The sequence below is a fragment of the Eriocheir sinensis genome, chromosome 25, assembly GCF_024679095.1.
Source record: "Eriocheir sinensis breed Jianghai 21 chromosome 25, ASM2467909v1, whole genome shotgun sequence".
Classification (NCBI taxonomy): Eukaryota; Metazoa; Arthropoda; class Malacostraca; order Decapoda; family Varunidae; genus Eriocheir; species Eriocheir sinensis.
Genome location: NC_066533.1, coordinates 13,271,977 through 13,295,617, shown reverse-complemented (window position 1 = coordinate 13,295,617; position 23,641 = coordinate 13,271,977). Strand labels below are relative to the sequence as shown.

General features: G+C 43.5%; 2 protein-coding genes across 51 annotated transcripts; both read left to right on the top strand.

The window, feature by feature from the left end:
- Positions 1-26: 26 nt before the first annotated feature.
- LOC127003418 (uncharacterized) lies at positions 27-4,928 on the top strand. Its single transcript, XM_050870097.1, has 4 exons — positions 27-113; positions 1,646-2,505; positions 2,681-2,871; positions 3,314-4,928. Exons 1-4 carry the CDS (start codon positions 94-96, stop codon positions 3,524-3,526), a joined length of 1,284 nt encoding a protein of 427 aa, XP_050726054.1. The 5' UTR covers positions 27-93; the 3' UTR covers positions 3,527-4,928.
- Positions 4,929-5,195: 267 nt separating this feature from the next.
- On the top strand, positions 5,196-22,850 carry LOC127003413 (telomere-associated protein RIF1-like). 50 transcript variants are annotated; one of them, XM_050870093.1, is made up of 21 exons: positions 5,197-5,621; positions 6,916-7,019; positions 7,294-8,973; positions 9,286-9,472; positions 9,704-9,823; positions 10,004-10,244; positions 10,469-11,065; positions 11,369-11,472; positions 11,585-11,748; positions 11,969-14,987; positions 15,114-15,155; positions 15,660-15,701; positions 15,786-16,719; positions 17,098-17,206; positions 17,807-17,901; positions 18,792-18,950; positions 19,272-19,419; positions 19,594-19,752; positions 19,881-20,027; positions 20,923-21,167; positions 21,637-22,850. In XM_050870093.1, the coding sequence occupies exons 2-21, from the start codon at positions 6,940-6,942 to the stop codon at positions 21,864-21,866; spliced, it is 8,502 nt and encodes a 2,833-aa protein (XP_050726050.1). In that variant the 5' UTR covers positions 5,197-5,621; positions 6,916-6,939; the 3' UTR covers positions 21,867-22,850. The 50 variants fall into 50 exon arrangements, with proteins under 50 accessions (XP_050726014.1, XP_050726012.1, XP_050726009.1 ...); XM_050870094.1 differs by lacking the exon at positions 15,660-15,701 and adding an exon at positions 15,618-15,659; XM_050870079.1 differs by lacking the exon at positions 15,660-15,701 and adding exons at positions 15,450-15,491; positions 15,534-15,575 and having other exon boundaries at positions 11,969-15,155; positions 15,744-16,719.
- The last annotated feature ends 791 nt before the right edge of the window (positions 22,851-23,641 follow it).

Genomic DNA, 23,641 nt, shown 5'->3' with positions numbered 1-23,641 from the left:
AAGTAGCCTATATCGTCTGTAGTTCCCACACGTCCGTCAATCTGTCAGTCGCACGGTGGTCATCGTCATCAGCGGGAGTGTCCGTCACGTAGCATGGAAACCAGTCCGCAAAGGTAAAAACGGATATCCTCTCGGTGTCATTGCAATTATTATATGGATATTCAAGGTAAAAGGAAGAAAAACCGCCTCGTTATAAGGTCAACAATCAGTAAACAAAAGTCTAAGGCCACTTTCACTGCTCGCCATGACGGCCGGGTTAGTATTTTAAGCCTCCAATTGCAATCTACAACAGATGTCGAGAATTCCTTGTGTAGTAGTTTCTGTTCATGTTTAAGTTAAGAAATTTGAGGAAGCCATACGGGAAAATTCTCTTGTGCATCGGAACCTAAGCAAATTAAGCCCTCGATCCCTCTCTCTCTTTTTCCCTTAATTACTCCTACTCTTACTTTTTCTCTTCCTTCCTTCCTTCTATTGTTTTCTTTTCTTCCCTTCCTTCCTCCTTCACATCTATAACTTACTCTTCAACTTCCCTTCTTCCCTAGCTTCCCCCTTCCTTCTCTCTCTTCCTCTCCCCTCCCCCTTCTCTTTCATCTGCTGATATTGCGTCGATAGCCTATAACCAAAAGTGTAGAAATTAAATAACTTGGTTCGGGACCTGCTACATATCCACGGCACATTTGGTAAGGCTTAAATTTCGTAGAGGTTGTGGGTCTTTCCAGGGGTAGTTTCATGAGCCTAGTAACAGTTTGACCATGCTTCCGTACCGTGAACCTAAAAAAAACACTCGTGACTCGTGAGAAGACAAGTCGGGCCATGCAGTTTTACAGTTCGGGGCTTACGCATCCACATGGCACATTTGGTAAGGCTTTCGTAGAGGTTGTGGGTCTTTCCAGGGGTAGTTTCATGAGTCTAGTGACAGTTTGACCATTCTTCCGTCCCGTGAACCTAAAAAAAAACTCGTGGCTCGTGAGAAGACGTCGGCCCATGCAGTTTTACAGTTCGGGGCTTACACATCCACATGGCACATTTGGTAAGGCTTTCGTAGAGGTTACTGGCCTTTACATGTGGTTTTATTAGCATATTGACAATTTGACCATTCTCCTGTACCACGAACTTAAAAAACACTCGTGAGAAAACAAGGGCCATGCAGTTTCACAGTTCGGGGCCTACACACCCACATGGCATATTTGGTAAGGCTTTGGAAGTGTTTGTTGTGAAAGCTAAAAGCGTGACGTGACGTGCCTATTTTCCTGCCCCCGCCCCCTCCTGTCCGTGGTGCTGGAACCTCGAGCACTTCTTCCACTGTCCACTCTTCCACGCCAATGCAGTACTTTTTCGCAGCCAACTTCTGACCCTGCACTTATACTGGGAGGTGGACAATTATTTGTGTCGGCCATTAGGCCTCTTGCAGTCTCCCTATGTTCGTATGTTTTTATGTTCTTATTATTTAGGAGTTAGACAAGGATGTGTGATGACGCCAGCATTTTTTTACATCCAAATAAACTAGTGGTGGGAAGTTGTATGGATGGCAGAGAGCAAGGATGAAGTGGAGAAAATTTCGGGATACATGGGATGGAGTACTTTCAGGGAAATAATAATAAAAGCCACACTAGGATTCATCTTTATTAATTCTTTTTTTTTTCAGGTCTTACCTATGGAGCCATTCAACTCCAGAGATCAGCAAGAGTCTAAACAGCCCTCCAGAAATTACAAGTTCTCTCTGGAAACAACTCTCTGAAGAACGAAATTCAAGTAGGGTCAAGTTACCCTCTTTCACAGACAGTCTGACAAAAGACAGTGCTCCAACAGGAGAGCCTGGAGCCAACACAAACTTCTCACCTTTCACCATAAAGTCTAAGGATGTGTGGAAGGTCCCCTCTCCAGAACCTGAAGAGGTTGGGGATCATCTGGGTGTAAAGAGCCCATGGGAGCCCCTAAACAGCAGCAGGCAGAAATCGTGTACCTTTACAACCTTTCAAGGATCAAACTCACCAAACAGTGCCAGACAATCTGCTTACATTGACGAGGATTTGTACGGGAAGAGTGATAAAGAAAATGTTTTCCCAGTGCACTCAAAAGCTGTTGGACATGATAAAAATGCTTACACTGCTTTTCAAGATAAGAGAGAATCTATATCTCTTTCAAAAGAGTTTTTACCACTAGAGCAACACAGTTTATCAAGTAATGTGTGGGACACCAATCTTAAGTTACCTTGTGAAAGTTCTAGTCTAGGTACAGTTTCTGGCAGTAACTCCTATGGACTAACAGGAGATTCTCAGTCATGGGAGCCCGTGTCTTCATCCTTTAGACCAGCATTGAGGGATATTGGAAACCTGAATAATTCAGCATTGCCCAGTGCTTATCAGAAGATAAACAATAATTATATTCCAACACCAAGTGACTTTTCTTCTCATTTAAGCACTGGTCCATTCAGTAGCCCAGCTCATGACTCACACTGTAACCAGGAGCCCACCTATAGTTATCAGTCCCAAAAGCAGCATACTGGTAACTTATAATGAGTGCTGTCATTGAAGAAAGCTATGATTATGAATGAATATATTTTTCCCATCATGAGAATACTTGGTTATAACAACAACAAAATTATGATTTAATATGTTCAGGTTTATGTGATGTTGTTCTGCATTGATAAAAACACTGAATAATTATTAATTAATTTCAGATTTAGTTGCTTTGATGCAGGAACTCTCACTTCTAACCGGAGGCAAGGATATGGGTAACTTATCCTACAGCAGTACACACCCATGCCATAAACCTTCCCCAGCATACCAGTCATCCTTAGCCAGTAAAGGATGTGTTTTTTGCAAGAACAATAATTATCATTCTACTTTCTATAAATCACATGTGTTGAAGGTATAATCAAAGTCTAAGCTTCTTTCAGTCTACTGTGATTTTTTTTAGGTAGTTAACCAAAGATTGATATGATATCCATTATTTTGTAATGTTAAATTTATGTGAAGTTAATTTTTATAAGTAAAGACCTTGCTTGCTTATAAGCCCAGGTATTAACCCGGTAGCAGCGACGGACCAAATTTGTGGCTTTACCATGTGGCAGCAACGGGCCAAATTTGTGCCATGATATTAACCCCAAAAATAGATGATACATAATCTGATCAAAAATGCTTTGAGGTATATTATGAAATGGTTTGTGTGAGGGGTGATTTTTTCTCATTTTTCTCGCTTGGAGGGACCATTAAGAAGCATTATCCCCGCTGCTACCAGGTTAAATATTTAAGGAATAATTTACCTTGCTTAGTATATGACATTATACAATTTCTGGTTCCTTGTTTCCCAGGATGAGCGAGGTCATTGCCAGTGCCCTGTGTTGAGGATGTACGTGTGCCCCTTGTGTAATGCCACTGGTGACTCTGCCCACACCCTCAAGTACTGCCCACGCAACACAGTCACCCGAGGAGACCCCATCTCAGCCGGCCTCCCCCCTGGCAAGGTCACAAATTGGAGGGAGGTGGCCAGTAGGATGATGAGTCGATACAGTTCAAATAATTGATCTCTTTACTCAAGAAATATTACAGTCCAGAAATTATTTTTATCCATTGGTTTCCATTTATTTTTCCACATATGATATCACCACAAAGATCTTTAGTGCCTGCATCATTTAGTTACATATTTTATATATGGAACTGAAATATTTTGGTGGTAGATTCACATGTTATTGTTTTAAATTGATTGTCTTACATTTTTAGTTGTGTATTGGTGTGATGTAGTGCAGTGCACAGTATTTTATGCATTACATAGGCAAAAGGTTTAACAAATTGATATCTTGCTGTCTTTAGTTAACAGTTATTTTCTTTATTACACTAATATGTAAGGGTACAGTTTTATATATATGGAGGTGCTTGAAATGCTTTGAAAGAATATATTTTCAATTGTGTTTAGAATGTTTATTTATTGATATACATAGATATATATACCCAGATTTTTCAATTGCTGTATTAAATAGAAAATTGATTGTAATCATCTATATCCAATTATTTTATACATTATATTAAGCATACAGTATTCTAGGCTTATCCATCATGAAGTTTGAAAGTTTTCATTCAATACTTGTTGATATCATCTGTTGGAAGCTACATAAAGATATTGCATATGTATCAGGAATAATGAAAAATGTATGTGTCAAAATGTTAGGGGCCTGTGATATACTAGATCATATTTTTATATTAATCACCAGATACATTATGTTGGTAAGGTTATACATGAAACTTGGCACTTTTTAAAATTATTTTGAAAAGAATATTTTATTATATGCCACTGGATTTCCACACACACTTTCCCGTTTACACATCCATCCATCACCATCACCTCACTGAAATGTAAAATATATACCTCAAAAGGTGTTCAACCATTCTGTGCAGCATCAGTAGTACATGTAGTCTTTAAGACATCTGTATTCATTATCATACCATGGGGGAATGAGAGAGGGTGACTGTTGTATGACATGCTTACACTTCTTTAGAGTGAATTGGTAGATGTGTTGCATAGTCATACCATACCTGCAGGTTTGGTTTTGTGCAATATTGTATAGGACATGAAATTTGCTAATAATAAGCAAAATCATCAGATGAATTGTAACTTGAGATGCTCACTAAGAATTTGTAGGTTATGGTGCACCTCTGCTAGGTATTCAAAGGAATTTCATGTTTTATATATCTGTTGATGTATTTTGGTTAATTTGAAGGCACAAAATTATTTGCCAATAAGGATACACATTCTTCACTAAGATAATTGGCCAGTCTCTTTTAGTATTATCACGTTTAGTTGCTCAGATTCATATATTCATTAAAACAAGTAAATAGCTTCATATTGTGCCATGTTTGGGGTAAGTGGGACTGTATACGTATTGGACTAGCAGTTTCAGATGTTATCCTCCATTAAAGTGTGATAAAGCACGTCATGCACAAAATTGTGTTCATTATACCAGAGGTTGTCAGCACCCCTTGGGGATTTACTACATGCACAATCAGACGAATAAACCATAAAAAACGTTAAAAGACTTTTTTTCTTATGGCATTATTTTAATTCATGCATGTGACCAATTAAACCAATTAAAAAATACGTACGCCTCTATACATGCATTGTCCATTACCGTGTTTGTATAATGTAACGCAAGGGCGTATTTAGGATACTGAGACATTATTAGAACCGTATAGTAGTGTACATTAAAAAAAAAAGCAACTTTGAGATCAGCGGGTACTCAACAAAATGTGGATTATATATTCCGCAATCCCCAGGCCTGATACACCAATGTCATGTATCGTATGGATCAACAACCAATGTGCTTCATTCATTGTGTAGTATCATGGTTGCACAACATGCCATCACAGTGCAGGAGCCAGCACCAGCAGGCCGCAGCGTGTTGAGGCCCATGGCTGGCGCGCGAGCCACCGCGGGTCCCTGACGTGACGTCAAGCAGACACTTGCTGTTCCCGCGCTTTTCCCGCACAGTGCTGGGGACGGTGGAGTGTCGGCGGGTCGTGGCTGTGCTGAGTGAACGTGTTCCGCTGCGGGGCACTCGTCCTGGCGGCCCTGAAGGCGTACAGGGGCAGGCGCTGAATGTCTCTGGCAGGGAGGCCACTACTGAGGTGAGCACGAGGGTGTGCCAGGCGTGCAGGGCAGGCCGAGGGGGTGTTGATAACAGGTGCCCGCCACGGCTCGCCCTCCTGTAGGGGACTGTGTGGCTCTGGGCGGCGAGGAATAAGTGATGCCTTCATAAAGACGGCCTGCGGGAGTGTGCTGGGAGGGAAGAACCTGCAGGGACGGCCGCCACTGCCCTGCCTGCCCCTGCCATTGAGGCATAGATAGAGCCAGGGGGGCTTGTACAGGGTCACACCACTCGCCCGGCAGAGTGTAGCAATGTTTGAGTCTCATCGTGAATGTTAGTTAGGGTTGCATGCCTGTCCTTACCCTGATGACCGGTAGTGTGAGCTGGGCACAGCTTCTTACCCCGGTGTATGTGAGGTGTTTTTTTACCCCAATGAGTGTTGTGAATGTGAAATGTCATTTGGAGTAACACTGGGGGCATAGAATCAGAAATTTGCAGGCTTTTTTCATAATTGTTTTCTCTTTTGCCCTTGAGCTGTCTCCTTTATTGTTAAAAGAAAAAGAACAGACACTTCATGTTCATTCTGTATCTGGATATTAATGTGCATGGTACCTTTAAGGTGCATAACACCCATATTTGTGTTGGCTGTTCGGGGGACGGGGAAGCCGGGTGTGGGGAGGGAAGTGAATCAAGTGTACTAATTGTTAGTGTTGGTGGGTTGTGGTGACAAGTGAATGTGTATTTGTTTTCTGAATGAGTATTGTACTTCAGTCTAAAATCTGATGAGGGAGGCTGTTCCAGTCACGTTTGGTGCGTGGAAAGTATGAGTGCTTGTATGCATCAGTGTTAGTGTTAGTATTTATGGATGTGTGTTATGAGTACATTGGTGGTGAGAAGACATGCCTGTGTGAACTGGGCCACCACACCTACTGAGGCAAATTAGGCATTTTGTGGGCCAAGGTTACCATCCCCATGGTTATTGTTAGGTTAGGTTAGGTGATGTGGCTTAACTTTGGAAAGATCATAAAGCATTCCTGGGGGAAGTCCACATTTTATAGTTTTGTTTTATTTTCATTTTATTTCTGATGCCTTTTAGTTCTTAGTCAGATTTTTGCATTATAGCTCAGTAATTTGTTATTCTATAGAACATAAAAAAGGCTCCTCTGTCATAATGGATTACCAACTCCTGATCTAATGTCTCCCTTCATTGACTTGCCAAAAAGTTCCATGGGTTTCCTGATAATCTAACTATCCCAGACAGCCCAGTTGTCTACATTACTCTAAACACCTGCTAGGACGCTGTTACCAGTTGTTTGCTTCTCCCTCCTGTCCAGACTTTTGTTGTGCTGCCGTGAATCATGGACAACAAGCAGATGTTGATAGGCATGGCGGCTCCTTCTGCAAAGAAGCGAGTGGAGTCTTACCAAAATATATCCAAGTGAGTATTTATTTGCTCTTTACTTTCATGTTTTTTAGATTTATCACTATCAATTTGAGTATGTGTTGCTTAGTCTTTGAAGATTAAATGGCATTACATTGTCTATTGCTGGCATTGTATATTCAGTCAATCACTATTTGTATTTGTCAGTTTTTGTTTCATTATCATTATTTTCCTTAAAAAATTAAATGATTGCTATTGTCGTACTGTATTTACAGACACTAAAAAAAATGTACCAGACCTAGAGTTTGAAGTTTTCCTTTTTGTATTCCAGACTGTCAGCTGAAGCAGCCAAAGCATTGAATTGGAGTGGCTGCATGTCCTCTGCTGAGACAAAGAAGGCCTTCATCAATCTCAAGAATGATCTCAGTAGTCAAAATGAGGAGGAGGTGTATGAGGCAGCTGGTGCCTGCGTCCATCTCCTCGCCAACCAGTCCATCCTTCTACAAGTTGACACCTCCTGCCAGAAGGCTCTTTGTGACATTCTTATGAAGATACTAAAGACACACAAAAAGAATAATCTAACTACCAGAATCCTCCAGAGTCTTGCCAAGAGCAGATTCAGCAAAGAAGTTTATCTTACCAATCTTAAGGAAAACTTTGATACCCTCGGTGGGCTTCTACGGACTGTGGATATACCAGTAGCTGTGATTCTTGAAACGCTGCAGGTCATGTTAGTCTTTTTCAATGCTAGTCCACTCACATCAGTCGAGTTAGCAGAGTCGTGGTTCCCTACTGTGTTCTCAGAATTGTTCCACACCCATGTCAAGGTTCGGAAAGTTGCTGTAATTGTTATCAACCACATCGGAGAGGCCTTGAACAAACTGCCGAATGATAGTGCAAGGGGCAGACTTGTTAACACAGTGCTTGGGGACCTCAAGAAGAAGTACTGCTCCAAGGACATGATGAACTTGCTCTACAACAAGCAGTATGACGTCTTCCGTGTTTGGCGCACAGTAGTGACTCTGTTTGACACCCAGCTCCATGCAAGTAGAACGTTAATCAACAATCTCCTTGAAGTGATGGACAAGGCCTTCAAGTGTACGCTCTCTGAAGTAAAGGTGGAGGCTTTCCTTTGCTGGCGCACATTAATAGACAACTTCGCACTCAGTAGAGATGCAATAAGCAATCCCAGGAAGCTGCACCTGTTAATTAGTCCCTTTAAGCTAAAGAATGTGAAGACAGAAGATGTTTTCAATATGAAGTTGCTCACCTGGTGGCATTTAGTGTGTGTCATGTCAGATAAAAACTGTTTAGTACCCAATTTTGACCTGGTTGTGGTGCCCCTCCTCCACTTTTGCTTCATCAGTGGGCCCATCTTGGAGAGTAGTAAGGGTGGAATCAGCAACAGAAACCTTATCATGTCCGGTGCCCTTTCCCCCCCTGGCCGATCCTTTAGCAGTCTTCACTGTACCTCTGCTGAAATATTGGTTCAGCTTCTTGCTACTGAGAACAACAGCTCAAAGATCACACTCTCAGTCCAAGCTATCGGGGAGCACGTCATATCCAGTGCACTGTTTTTACGACATTATCCGCTGTTAATGAAGTGCTTTGGTGAGGCCATACAGACCCTAAACTTCAGTGACACGCAGCAGAAAACCCTCGGGATCTTTCTGTTTCGTTCTTTGTTAACGCGCATCAAGGCTGTTGCTGCCCCGGATGTGCAGAAGAAGGAGGCAGTGGACGTGGTGAGGGAGTTGTTCAGCACACTGTCGCACATTGAGAGCCACTGCGAACCGGAGAGCTCCAATTGCCACTTCCTCTTTGAATTTTACAACATCCTGACCATAGGGAGTCTGGCACTGCCAAATAAAATCTTCAACTCCCATCAGTACCGCATTGCCTCATCTGGCGGTGGGGGTGCCCGGGACGTGATGTGTGGCACCCTCAGCAACCACCTGGTCACGCAGTTGTGTTCTCCGGCCCTTCTCCAAAATGCTCTCACCAACCAGAGGTAACTACAGTGATCAAGACAGCTGCTAAAATTTGCCAATACTTTTCTTAATAACTGGGAAGAAACAGTAACAGCCCCCACCTTAAATATGAAGAAATGATACTCAATCTTGATATAAAAAAAGAGTAATAGATTAGTTGATGCATTTAAAGAAGTGTAATAAATTAGTTGATGCATATGCCACTGGAAGTTATCATGATACTTTCTTTTTTTATTTTGGTAGTTTAATTGATGTCAGTCTGTCATTAATATCAGTATCTTTAATAATATCCGTCCCTTGTATTGAGATTCACTGAGCATTACCATCATCAGGTTCTTCACTCTGTGGGAAACCGTGCTTGAAAACAGCCAACCAGTCACGGGGAAGCTGAGGTTCCTGGAGGACACCATCCAGGAAATGAGTGCCTCTGCTCTCCCCTTCCTCTGCCCCGAGCACCCGGCCGTCATGTGTCGCCTCTGGGGAACGGTGCTGAACCAGACAGTGGCACACATTGAAGAGGTCCTGACGGGTGTTTTTTTAACCGTTTTAAAGTGCTTTGGTATTGATGATACTGACTTACAGCTCCCTTTCTCTGCCCTGTCTGGTACTTAACTTTTATGCATTTTTTTTTTATGATTGATTTTTATAACCATTTTTGAGTGTTTGGTATTGTCTTACAGTTACCTCCTCCTACTTTGTCTGGTATTGAACTTTTATGCCATTTTTTCTGATTGCTGTTGATGTTTGCAGACCAAGACTGTTGAGGCAGATGAGGGGGAGCCAGACTGGAGCTGCATCTACAGTGTTCTCCAGTTCCCCGTCATCCATGCTACCGACGCTTTTGTCTGCTGCCAGGTCACAATATATGAGGTAAAGATCAAATATCTCCTCACACACAAACATGTCCACTTCAAGTATGTGTGATTTGGATTTAAAAATTTAAGGAAAAAATACCTATCTAATTTCTTGAATATGGGATTGAAATTAAGGATTGTTATAATTATGTTAATGATGTGGAGGGATTGAATAAATAATTGCATGCCTTCCCAGGACATTATGGAACTCTGGAGGAGACTATGGGAGAAGTTCATCCTTTTTGCCCGGGCCACACCCACGGTAGAGCCCAACATTGAGATGGAGGAAGTGGCCTCCACTCTCCTTGCCCTCTGCCAGAGTAAGGGAACAGAGGAGCCCGATGTCAGTGCACCCATGTACTTTTTGATTGTGGAGGTGCTGGCACTCCTCACGGAAACCTTTGCCTACTCCAAGCTGGGCAAGGGGCCAGCAGAGCGTGAGTTGTGTGAATACTTGTTGGTATTTTCCTCCTTTCAGAGTTTTCATTTAGCTCTCCTTCTTTGAAATGGACAAGGCCTATAATGAATTAATCTTGGTATAGACTGTGTTCTGCACATACTAAAACTAATGCTGTGTGTTAAACATTAGTTGTGATAATCCTGTATCCACAGGCTTCCTTCACCAACAGCCCAGTGATGCATAACACTGCTTGCCTTACAGTGCCCTCCAGCCCAGCAAAACCCAAGAGGAAGCCACATCCTCTCCACAACCTGGGCGCTTGTGTGGAGTTGACAGCTCTGGTGTTTGAGAGAGTGTGCACCATGGTGACCAGACAGCGCAACCATATGGCTGATAAAATATGCCAGGCTTCCATCAACATGATGGAGGGCATTCTTAAGGCACCCATGAAATATGTCAAGCAATTCCTTGTCCATATTGTGAAGATAATGTCAAGGTGCCTGAGGGTAAATCCTGCCGTAGTGTTTGACTTCCATGTGGAGCAGCGGTTTGTTGACATGCTCAAGTGCTTCTCTGGACTCATCGAGGCCTACGTCACCCAGGAGGGAGTCACTGAGAGTTCACTGGAGCACCTCAGTAGCCTTGAGTCACTATTTACTGTAGCCTTCACCTCCACCAATGACAAGGTCAAGCTGGAGGTTCACAAATTGCTGAATGTATGTGTTTCGTCCATCCCTGTGGCTGGCCTGGAGGTCCCGTCCCTACTCCTGGAGGTGCAGAGGAAGTGGGACCAAGCCAGCGTGACTCATGAGTCCATTGAGGACTTTATTGAGGCCACCCCAAAAGGAAGGTCAAGCAGTAAGTAGTATGCAGAGTTTAATGTGTTATTGAGATTTATAAAAGGACATTACAGCATTTTGTGTTGTTCTTCACATGTAGAGACATTACTAGTATCAGAAGTAGAGGATGTTAGGGAAAGAAAATGTTGATGGGGGCTGCGGATGGATGCTTCTCGATATGGGTGTGTTTGATGGAAGTTAATGGCAGGGAGTGAGAACCTTTCAGCATCTCAAAAGCTAAATGAAGTTGGTAGATATTCATGGAAGGAGTTAGACATTAATGATGAAATGTCATGGCTTTTTCTGTTCCTTCTACCCACAGGAAGATCAATAAAGCTTCTGGAAAAACCCCGCCGTGGCCCCAGCAGGAACTCTACCCCAAAAAGTAATCCGTCCTCTGCCACCAAGAAAACAGACAGGAACAAGGTAATGTCACTTTCTTTTGAAGGCTGTCATGTAAGTGCACTGATAGTTGTGATGATTATGATGATGGTGACTGTACTCTATGTAGTGGTGACTGACGAGTGTGTTTCTGTAGGATGGGAATGGCAGTGCAGCAGCAGCAACACCCGGGCAGCTCAGTGTGAAGCTTATGAAGAGCAGGAACAGACGCCTCTCCTCCTCCAGTTCTGTTGACGGTTCTGCTTCCCCCGTTCCTTCTGATGCTTCTGTCTTCCTTAGCTGTGAAGATATCTCAGAAGGGTCAGTTGCCTCTCACAGAAATATTACATGCACTCAAAATCTTCAGAAATGTGTGAATATAGGTAAAGGAGGGGGAATGTATAGTGACGCTTATTTTTCTGTTATTTAGCACCCATTTTTGATCATCTAATAACTTCTTTGTTTTTTTAGCTTCACTCATGTCTCTTAATCATTTTCCAGATTTCCCTGATGATGCCTTTACTGACATATTTGTTTGCAGGGTGGGCACCAGTACGGCTGTGGACGGCATTCCTGTAGAGAGGGTTCGGAAGACTAGGAAAGGAGCAAACTCTCAGCAGAACAAAGAGGAAAAACACACAGCTGAATCACAGGAGGAAGAAGACAATATCAAGACAGTAGTGCCAAAAGATTCAGATAAAGCCAACCACGCGGATGATGGTGCAACTATACAAACGGAAACTGCAAGTACTACATTTAGAAAGTCCTCGCGTAAGAGATCAGTCAAAAGTAATCTGAACAACTCCATAAATCTCTCCAAGGGTGAAGGTAATAAGAGCCAAGATTCCATTACTGTGTTTGCCCCTCGCAGCACAACCAAAGATAAGAATGACAAGGATGGTGAGACTCAGGCCCAGAACTGTTCAAAGGAAAATGTTGGCAAGACTGATGAAGAAAATATGCTTCACGATGATGTTTTTAGGAGGAAGACATCCAAAGACGATTTATCCTCACCTGACCAAGGGATCTCAGTTGAGCAACTAAAACCAAACATTCTCAAAGCTTTAAATAAGACACCCCAAGCTGAGAGTTCCATCAGAAGTAAAAGGATAAACTTCATGAAGGTGAGCGTGTCCCCAAGTGTTGTTAAGGATGTCAAGATAGTTGAGAAGCAGCCCAAGGTTGAGATTTCATTTAGCACTGATCCTGATATCACTGTGTCAGAGAGTGACTCTGAGAATGAGATCCCGAGTTCCTTGGAGGTGAACAGTTCTATTTCAAGGAACTTAACATGTCTCTCAGAGAATAACACTTCTGGGAAAGTTCAGTTAAAGGAAAAGTTGCCAGTTGAGTGCCAAGATGAACCCATGGAATGCAGCAAATCTGGTGGCATCTCAACGAGCGGGAAAAGAAAGCGGAAACTCTTTGATGAAGGAGAACATTCAAGTGGCAGCCGTAGAAAGAAAACTGCAAGGATGAGTAGTCAAGATGAGAGTGACAGTGCAAGCCTTGATGCGTCTGTAATGACCGATTTGCCTGACCTTAGTTTTGATTTTTCAACAAGCACAACAGAAAATAAAGCAGACGATGCTCAACCCATCACACCAAAGAAAACTAGAAAAAGCACAGCAAGTGAAACGAAGGTGAGCTCAAGAAAAGTTGAAGACCTTGCAAACATGAATGAAGAGAGTCCAGCTAAAAGAGCTAAAGGAGGCCCAACAAGGGATCATAAAAGAGGATCAGCGAAAGAAAGTAACGAGTCCTTTACCAAGGATAACATGTCTACAGAGATGGAAGAAAAGAGCAAAACTATGTCTGCATTCTCTCCTAAAGTCACTCGCTCTGGACGCAAGATTGTCCCTCCCAACAAGGACATGCCTCAGCCCATGACCCCGCCCAAGACATCAAAAAGAAGACTTCACCAGAGAGGCGCCTCAGAGACAGAGAAAGACCCCAATGAAGGTTCTAGCACAGACTTTTTTGACTTAAACAACTCTGCCCCAAATTGTGATGATAATAGTAAATCTGTTTTATCAGTAACGACAGACTCCGAAATTGAAAACGAGAAGGAAGTTGATAATGAGGCGACTGAAAGAGGTCACAAAGATAGTTGGGAACACTTGGAAGACAGGACCAGTGAAATTAAAGATTATTCTGATGACTGTATTATCCTTGATGATGATGACGTTCCCTCTGTTAAAGAAGGAAAAAGACATGAAGCAAAGAGTTCTGACATTCGAACTTATATGAGGAGAAGATCGTCAGCCCCCAAACCTTCAGAGTCACAGAAACACGACTCCTCTAAGGCACCAGCTCAGTGTGTGGGGGGAAAAGAGTCCTCAGGCACCATCACATTAAGCTCCGGGGACTCGGTTCAGGAGCAGTCGGCGAAAAGTTCAGATAGCCGGGAAAGTGAAAACCAGAGCCTGAACATTGCTGCCCTGAAATCTGCTCTCCAGGAAAAGAAGCAGAGTTCAGATGAACCTGCCGGTGAGGGGAGCCTTGACGACACCGAGAGCAACAGTTCCAAGGCAGACAAATCAAAATCGGAGAAGGCTGTGGCAGAAAAGGACGAACGGCAACCTCACAGAGATGTAGAGAAGGAAGGAGGCGTGAATCAGTCTGAAGATTCACTTGAGCAACAAAAAACAACTGACGAATCCACGCCAATGGAATGTGCCCAAACCCTTGTGGAGGAGGTGACTTACCCAATAAGCAGCCGAGGAACCGAGGCCCTGGATGACAGTGGAGGGAACGAGACTCTGCATAAGGGCAGGGAAATAGTATCGGAAGACAAAGACGAGGAAGAGGAGGAGTCTGAGGATAGCGATGAAGAAGACGGGAAGGAAACGGAAGCCAAAGATGTAGCTGGTGGCCCTCCTGAGTCTCCTGCCGAGTCAGAAAGTGATGAGGAGGAAGAGGAAGAGGGTGATGAGTCCCCATGTGAAGATAACGAGGAAGTGGATCGCCCAGACAGTCCACTCGCTCAAGATCTGGAAGTGGAGGAAGAAGAGTGCATTAGTGCTGGTCAGGAAGTGGAGAAGGAAGAGGAGAACATGAATACAGAAGCAACAGTTGGTAACACAAATGGAAAACAGCAAGAAACAACTGGCCAAGAAACACAAGAACCAGAGGAAGAGGAAGATAAAGACAAAACTGACCAAGAAAGTGAAAGTTCAGATGAAGACAGCACCAGTGATGAGAAGAAATCAGAACAGGAGGTGGAATCAGGAAAGATCACCAGTCCACCACCAGAAGAAGAGACGAGTGTAGTTAGTAAGCCTTCAGAGGTGGAGGAAACAGATGCCCCTACTTGTGAGAAACAGGGCGACTCGGTGAAAGATGGAAATGATCAGGAGGAGATGGAGGTTGAGAGTGAGTCCGCTGTTTCCGAAGATGCGCAGGAGGTCGAGGATGCCAACTCAAGACCAAGCACAGAGGAGAAAGACAACAGCGAAACAGAGCACAAGGATAAGGATGATGAGGAACCACAAACTACATCTGATGGCCCACAGAATAAGCTGGAAAAAGAAAAGGCATTGGTTAGTGGCTCGGATAAGGTGCAGAAAGAAAAGGCATTGGTTAGTGGCCTAGAGGATAAGCTGGAAAAAGAAAAAGCATTGGTTTGTGGCCTAGAGGATAAGCTGGAAAAAGAAAAGGCATTGGTTGGTGTCTCACAGGATAAGGTGCAGAAAGAAAAGGCATTGGTTAGTGGCTCACAGGATAAGGTGCAGAAAGAAAAGGCTTTGGTTAGTGGCCCAGAGGATAAGCTGGAAAAGGAAAAGACATTGGATAGTGGCTCACAGGATAAGGTGCAGAAAGAAAAGGCATTGGTTAGTGGCTCACAGGATAAGCTGGAAAAAGAAAAGGCATTGGTTAGTGGCTCACAGGATAAGCTGGAAAAAGAAAAGGCATTGGTTAGTGGCTCACAGGATAAGCTGGAAAAAGAAAAGGCATTGGATAGTGGCTCACAGGATAAGCTGGAAAAAGAAAAGGCATTGGTTAGTGGCTCACAGGATAAGCTGGAAAAGGAAAAGGCATTGGTTAGTGGCTCACAGGATAAGGTGCAGAAAGAAAAGGCATTGGTTAGTGGCTCACAGGATAAGCTGGAAAAAGAAAAGGCATTGGTTAGTGGCTCACAGGATAAGGTGCAGAAAGAAAAGGCATTGGATAGTGGCTCACAGGATAAGGTGCAGAAAGAAAAGGCATTGGATAGTGGCTCACAGGATAAGGTGCAGAAAGAAAAGGCATTGGATAGTGGCTCACAGGATAAGGTGCAGAAAGAAAAGGCATTGGATAGTGGCTCACAGGATAAGGTGCAGAAAGAAAAGACATTGGATAGTGGCTCACAGGATAAGGTGCAGAAAGAAAAGGCATTGGTTTCAGAAAATGTGGAGAGCAATGAAGAAGTTGAAGAAGCATCCAGTGTGGTGGAAGACGTGGATGAAGGTGACAAGTCCCTTCCCAAGGACGTGCCTGAGCTGAGTGTTGGTGACAGTGGTCTTGGTGAGGGAAGTAAAGTGGAGTCACAAATTGTACCAGAAAAGGAACTGTCAGGATCAGAAAATAATGACATGGAAGTAGAAATCAGTGAACAAGAGTCTACCGATTCATTAAGAAGAGAAACTGAAACTAACAAGTCTTCCTCTGACGGTGCTTTGGTACAGGCTGAAGAGGCCGCCCCCAGTCACAAAGAAAATGGTGTTTCCGTAGAGGCAGGCGTGAGTTCTGAAAGGACTGACACTGCTGATGGGACAGCCACTAGTCCTAGAAAGGCTGCCAAGTCTAAAGTTGACCCAAGACGGACTGTTCAGGTGAAGGAGACGGGCAAGCTGATGAGAGTTTCTAGTCCAAACCAGACCATCCAGGCCATGACCGCAACCCCTTTGAGCAGAGGCAAGGAGCCCACCGAGAGCAGTGTTGTGGGTACGGAGAAGGCCGAGGAGCCGGGTGAGGGCGAGTCAGACCCTAAAGTTGTGCAGGTCACCGAGAGAACGTCAACCGAAGCAGCATCAGCATCCGAGGCGACCACAGGCAGCAGCAGCACTACCCCCATGCCGAGTGAAGCCTCAGAGGAACCAGCACCCAGCGTCAGGCAGCAGGAGGAGGAGCTTTCCCCAGACAAGTCATCACGGTCGCGGCTGAAGCTGACTGTGAGTACCCCGGAGAGGCTGAAGCGCGGCGCCCTCATGCACGCAGGGTCCCGGGCGGCCCTGCTGGTGGCCTGTGCTAAGCAGAACATCAAGAACAGAGGTGGCGGAGAGACCGAGTCCACTTCAGGTGTTCTCACAGGTAAGTCAAGCAGCTTTTCCCTTGTTAAAGGTGTAGGATGTAAAGTCTGTTATTAGCGTTGACTCGTGAATCACCTGACTTTTGTTGTATTGTGTCATCATTGTCATTATCATTATGTTATCTTGTGTCTTTAGCAAGGATGGGAAGTCATTTTGGCCTTAGACAAAATTATGCGAAAATTATCACACGAGACTGAGTATTTACGAGTGTAATGCCTTGAATTTACTTTGATATATTTTGTCAGAGATAATAATAACAATAGTTTCATTTCACCCAGCGGCACACATTTAAAAAGCAGGAAAATAGGAAAGAATTTTGCAAAATCTATATTATAACATGAATTAATACTGATACACATTCCTTTCCTTGCATGTACAGAGTCAGGGCGGTCCCGGTCACTGGGTTCATCCCCCACCCGGAGGAGCGCCCCCAGCCGCCCATCCCCGGGACACTCCCCTGACAGCCGCAGACGCAGCCACCTTGACACGTGAGTCCAAGAACCTTCCAAAGCCTCCTGCCCATAGATCATGTGTTAGGTAGAAAAATACACCATTCATCTTAAGTCCGACCCAAGCTGACAACATAAACCTAAGCGTGTTTGCAAGCTGAGTGCTGATTGGCTACTGCTATGGCTTCCAAGTTTTCTTTAACCTCTGTTTGTGTTTATCTCACGCAGCACTTTCTGCTAATCTGCACTGTGCTTAGGAACACGCTTAGGTTTATGTTGTCAGCTTGGGGCAGACTTAAGTGAACAGACTATAGTGTCAGAATTTTTAGATGTCATATTAGTATTAAAAGTTATGACTAGTTTTGGTTTTTATAACATTTTTGGGATGGAGTTTGTTTGAAGTGTTAAATTTTCTCAGAGTTAAGTCAACATGTTACAGACTCAGTTGTAAAATGTGATATATATAAAAATCCACCAAACCAACAAACCACGCCTTGTAAAATGATTTAAAAATGATGAATGAGCCACATTATTGCTACAAAAAACTGGTTCAACATTAAAATATCATAGGTAGGTAACATAAGTGTATCACGGTGAATCGTTCCTCCTATGTTTCATGTGTTTGTGTTACCGTTGCAGCCCTGGGATGAGGCCTTGGATGAAGCACTCCCCCTCCCCCGGTGCTTCCCCCTCCACCAGCATCCTGAAGAGAACGCTGCTCACTGATGGCACAGGTGGGTCACGCGATTCCTCATCCTTCTCCGAGTCATGGGAGTGGAGAGTGGTATCAAGACACCTCTCCTCCCGAAATTGACCTCTCTTTTGTCTCTGTAGGAATAGCAATTAGCGGGCCTTTTTTTTATTTATTTATTTATTTTTTTTTTTCCCTTGAGCTGTTTCTTTAGCTGTAAAATAAAAAAAAATAGTAAGGGAGGAAAAAGCTCACAGAAGAGTTGATCACAAGGGGACAAGGAGTTCAGCGACACACAAGTGAAATATAGTCTGATGCTTCTCTGAGTCATGGGAGTAGAGTGGCATAGTCAGCAAGTAAGGAAAGAGCTCACAGAAGGGTTTGATTACAAGGGAACAAGAGCTTCAGGGTCGTATTTTAAAACATTTCGTCGCCCAAGTACGTATATTTGACAAGGCTTTTGTATGAGTTGTGGGCTTTTCCAGGGGTAGTTTTATGACTTGGGTGGTAGTCTGACTCTTCTATACCATGAACTTAAAATACCACTCAAAAGAACCCAATTGATCTCCTTTTTGGCCTTAAGAAATAGATGATGTTAGAGCCAAAAGCGTCTAACAATACTGTCCTCAGCATCACACTAGCAAAATATAGTCACAAGGATTCTGTTCATACTGTCTTCAGCTGTGATTTGATCCTGTGTACGGTCTTCAAGAACATTAGACACGCTTTTATTTGCTACTATCCAACCCCACAAGGGAAAATAAAGATGTTACCTGATAAAAAGAAGAAAACTTACATTTTTTATAGGATAACATCACCTCTGACACCCAGCATGGTTTCAGGAACAGGAGATCTTGCTCAACTAACTTACTAGACTTCTGCCTTTACCTTCACCCCCTCATAACAGTTGCTTCTCACCTCCTCCCCTCGCAGATGGAGACACGCCCTCACCCCCTCACAAGTACCGGCGGGTGAGCTTTGCTGACCCCCCTGTCTCAGAGCGCGTGGAGATCCCCCCCTCGCCCCGCACCCTCAAAGGCATCAGGGCGCAGAAGAGGCTGGACATGACTCGCATGGCCTCGCCGACGAAAGGTGGGTTGTTGTGACGTTAGTGTGGCAAGTAACAGTAGTAGTAGTAACAGTAGTTGATGATAATAGTAGCAGGTAGTAGTAGTAGTAACGATATATGATGATAAGCCTACCCACTTGTCTTCCTGTATCTACTTACTACTCTTGATACCTACCCAATATCATTCCTATGTACCTCCTATTCTTCCTGCCTACCCTCGTTTCTTCCTCCTGCCCACTTTTCTTCCTACCTGGTAATAGCATAAACCATTTAGACTCACTTTTAACTGCTGTTCACTTGGCTCATAGGAAGAATAGCTAATGATTTACCTTTCCTACCCACAGACTCCGATGCACAGCCTGTCGAGAACCAAGAGCCATCGCCGGACAAAGACCCAGAGGTGCTGGACTACGAGAACCCAATCTTCCCTGCGCTGCGTACCTGCCCGGACAAGGTGGAGCAGGTGGCGCAGTACCTCACCTCACCTGCCACGTAAGTTTGATGCTGAGGCTGTCCTGTTACCCTGCTTCATTTTGATGTTACATGCTTACACACACACAAACACACCCTCTTGTAAATCTCTCTCTTTGTCTTTTCTCTTTGTTTCTCTCATTCATTAGATAACATAAGTGACCCAAATCATCGCTTCCATCTCTCTTCGGTCAGGTTGCCGGGTCTGCTTTTTGTGTTAGAGCGGGAGGAGGTGTTCACGGTGGGGCAGCTGGCGAAAATGACTGAGTTATCCATTAGCTTCCTTCCTGTCAAGGCTCCGAAGGTCGTCAACATGCGTAGGGCTCTTAGGGACTATGAGAAGACCCAGCCAAGGTAGGGATGGAAAGCTGTCCTGTGGCAAACCCCTGAAATAGATTGGTGTTAATAAGTTAGTGAGAAATTGGTGAGAAATCGCTACAAACAAACCAACATATGTAATACCTAGAATTCCACTTCCCCAGACATCCACCCGACCTCTGCGAATCACGAAACACACGAGAAACTGATCCAGACTCAGAAATGGGGGAGCAAATGTTTCCGATGTCAGGGATTGAACCCTCGACCAGCCAGGCAGACCTCTCAGACTTCTCAACCAGTTGGCCAAAGAGGTACCCCACTAGCTGAGTGGATTCAGGGGGGCTTTTGCACATCATTCGGGCCATTACAACACACAGATGCCAACAATAACCCAGTAGAAACATAAATTCACCTCGATATATGTGGTAATAGTGACCCTTTGATGTGCTTTATAAACAGGGACTTTTGAATCAATTCCTATATTTGTTTGTTTGTGGGGAAGAGATAATTTTATCCCCCCCACCTGGTTTCCATACTTACGTACAATTCTGAGTCATCTTAAAGAACAGAAGTGTGTAGGAACATGAAAGCAGGTGTGAATATAAACATTTTCTTCCTCTCAAACTTATACCTCATCTCACTCTTCTATCTCATCTCAAATGTAGCTCAACTCACTCTCTTTTCGTACTTGTAGCTCAAATCTCTCTGCTCTCCCAACCTTACCTCATCTCTCTTCTCTTTCTGTTCTTTCACACTTGTACCTCATCTCTCATCTCTTTCTGTTCTTTCACACTTGTACCTCATCTCTCTGCTCACGCCTGTACTTCACCTTTCCTCTCTCTTCCACACTTAATACCTCACCTCTCCTCTTTTCCACACTTGTACCTCATCTCTCTGTTCTTTCACACTTGTACCTCATTTCTGGTCATACCTGTACTTTACCTTTACTCTCTGCTCTTCCACACTTATACCTCGCCTCTCCTCTCTTTTCCACACTTGTACCTCATCTCTCTCTGCTCTCCCAATCCAGGCCTACCTCACTAAAGCCTTCCATCGACTTACTGTTTTATTATTTGAAGAAATTTTAATATGCACCTTTAAACTTTTTATGAACATACATGCAGTCATATTTTAACATTGTTCAGCGCCACATGACCACTGACGGCTCCATACCCCAATAAATCTAATAAATTAACCCTCACACAGAGAGAGATCACGTGCAAGCACCCCGGTCAAGGACGACGTGGAGCAGACACTGGCGAAGATGTTTGGGGAGCTTGACCGCGACGACAAGGAGAACCGCCGGCCGAACCAGCAGGACTGTGTGGCCGACCCGGTTGTCATGACTGAGGTTGAGGTCAGGGAGAGTTCCGGGCGAGCCTCTCACTCCGACAACATACAGGAGATAATGGAGATGGAAGATATTACACCGCTGGATGCCACGGTGGATGGTAAGGGTTCGAGGTTGTCCGTTAGAAGTCACTGACACCTAACGGAATAAATCATGACTCAAGAATAATAATAATAGTAACCCTAATAGTAATAGTTGTATCAATAGTAATGATAATAGTAACCTTTTGATGTGTCTTATAGAGCGATAGTTAGATAGCTTTATAATTGTTGATGATAAGCCAGTAAATGATTAGTAAACAAACAAATTGATGCAGAGATGCTAACAACAAGCTTTTTATTTCTTTTTCAAGTTACTTTTGTTACTGTAAGGAAAAAAGGGCAGTAAAATGATTAAGTTACAAATTCACACTCATGCTAACTACAAGTGTTTTTTTTCCTGAGCTGCTTTTGTTACTGTAAAAAAAAAAGCCAGTAAGTAAAGAAAGCAACTCAAGGGCAAAAACAAATGAAAACAATAAAGCACACAAAGTAAGATGATTAAGTTACAAATTCCTGCTTATTCCACAGACACAGAAGCCGGGGCGCTGAAATCCCTGTACAGGAGAGCGAGCGAGCAGGACCGGGATGCACAGAAGAGGCTGCTCCACCACCTCCTCCTGGTCCTGCCTCCTCGGGATGTAGCGGAGGCCATCGCCGAGAGTATCAAAGCTCGGATGGATGTCCCTGCCGCCGCCTCCTCCTCCTCTTCCTCCTCCTCTACCAATACCACCACAGCATCATCCACCTCCAGTACATGATATCGAGCGGATTGACACACACACACATACGCACACACACACACACACACACACACACACACACACACACACACACACACTTGCTTTTTTTACCAATTTAGCATGAAGTAAATTGAAACCCACGCACATAACCCCCACACACACACACACACACACACACACACACACACACACACACACACACACACACACACACACACACACACACACACACACACACACCATCGATACTCGTGCCTTTACTCTCATTAATGCATTTGTAATCTATTGTATTTACTAAGTACAAAGCTTTAAGTTACTAGGCTACCTTTACGCCCACAGAACTATCACTGCTCCGACTGCCGGGCATCTCGCTGACGAACAAAGAATGATATGGTAGGATTAGGTGCGGAGAACTGACTTGTTTGTATATATGTTAATGTTTTGTGTGTGGATGTGAAGGGTGGAAGTGATGGAAGTTGCATGTTTGGAGATATGGAGGTGGTAGGTGAAGACGGACCATTTCTTGTGTGTGTATATATGTTAAATTTTTGCATGTACAAGTGAAGGGTGGAAGGGACAGTGTGAAGGAAGTTGAATGATTGAACTGAATGAGAGATCTGTAGATGTGAAAGTGGTGGGAGAAGATGAGGCGGACCACTTAATGTAAGAGTATAAGGAGGGATATAAGGGTCACAAAACCAGTTGGAAGATGCAGATGTTGAAGCCGTGACAACAAAAATGGGTGTGAGGTGCATGAGTACGAGAAACAACATGAAGTGCGATGATCAATTGATTTTTTCTTGAAGGTATAATCCAGTGAATGTTTCTTTGTATATATTTTTACTGCTTGATATTGTGATTGCTATGCCAGTTATATTGTTATACGGAAAGGGAGCGGCATGCATCAACATTACTTTTTTTCACCTAAGGCTAGGACGTATCACTCAAGGCAATGATGGGTTATAGTATCTATCATACATTAAAGACTTTTTTTGTAACATGTTAATTTTTTTATTTTTATTCCTGGGTCTTATTTTTGTGGAAGGGTGTCTAGAAATGTTAAACCCGGTAGCAGCAGGGATCATGTTTCTTAATTAATGGTCCCTTTAAGCGAGAAAAATGAGAAAAAATCATCACTCACACAAACCAATTCATAATATATATCAAAGCATTTGTGATCAGTTTATGTATCATCTATTTTGGGGGGTCTATATCATGGCACAAATTTGGCCCATTGATGCTACAAGGTAAAGCCACAAATTTGGCCCATCGCTGCTACTGGGTTAAAGACTTTTGTAACGTTATTTTTTTATTTTTATTCCTGGGTCTTATTGTTATGGAAGGGTGTCTAGAAATGTTTAAAAGAAAAAAAAAAAAGCTTAGGAGAGAAAGGCTTGCTATATAGGAGCTGCTCCAGAAAAAAAAATAGAGGTCAATTTCCTTCCTCTTCAATGAGTTCAAGTCATAGGCAGGAGGGGATATAGACGGATGAAGGCTGTCCCAGAGTTTTCCGGCGAAGGGGTGAAAGAAGATGCTGGGTTAACTCTTGCAGAAGGGATATGGATAAAGTAGGTATGTTCAGAAATCGTATTAAACTATTGTATGATATGAGTGGGGCAGGAGGAAGTAACAGCTAGTAATAATAATAATAATAATAATAATCCCATTCATCTCAAATATTCAGTTTAACATGAAATTGGCTGGATGGAGTACACTAACATTAGACAGAGAGGTGGAGCACGTTGGGAGAAGAAGGCCCTTAAAATAATGAGTGAAAATGATAATGATCTTAG

Bases quoted from the DNA above. Each gene is read 5' to 3' on its own strand.
- LOC127003418 (XM_050870097.1), top strand. From the start codon at position 94: ATGGAAACCAGTCCGCAAAG. The intron at 114-1,645 runs GTAAAAACGGAT...TTTTTTTTTCAG, and splicing joins ATGGAAACCAGTCCGCAAAG to GTCTTACCTATGGAGCCATT. The intron at 2,506-2,680 runs GTAACTTATAAT...AATTAATTTCAG, and splicing joins GTCCCAAAAGCAGCATACTG to ATTTAGTTGCTTTGATGCAG.
- LOC127003413 (XM_050870043.1), top strand. From the start codon at position 6,940: ATGGACAACAAGCAGATGTTGATAGGCATGGCGGCTCCTTCTGCAAAG. The intron at 9,473-9,703 runs GTCCTGACGGGT...TGATGTTTGCAG, and splicing joins CAGTGGCACACATTGAAGAG to ACCAAGACTGTTGAGGCAGA. The intron at 19,753-19,880 runs GTAGGGATGGAA...CCACTTCCCCAG, and splicing joins TATGAGAAGACCCAGCCAAG to ACATCCACCCGACCTCTGCG.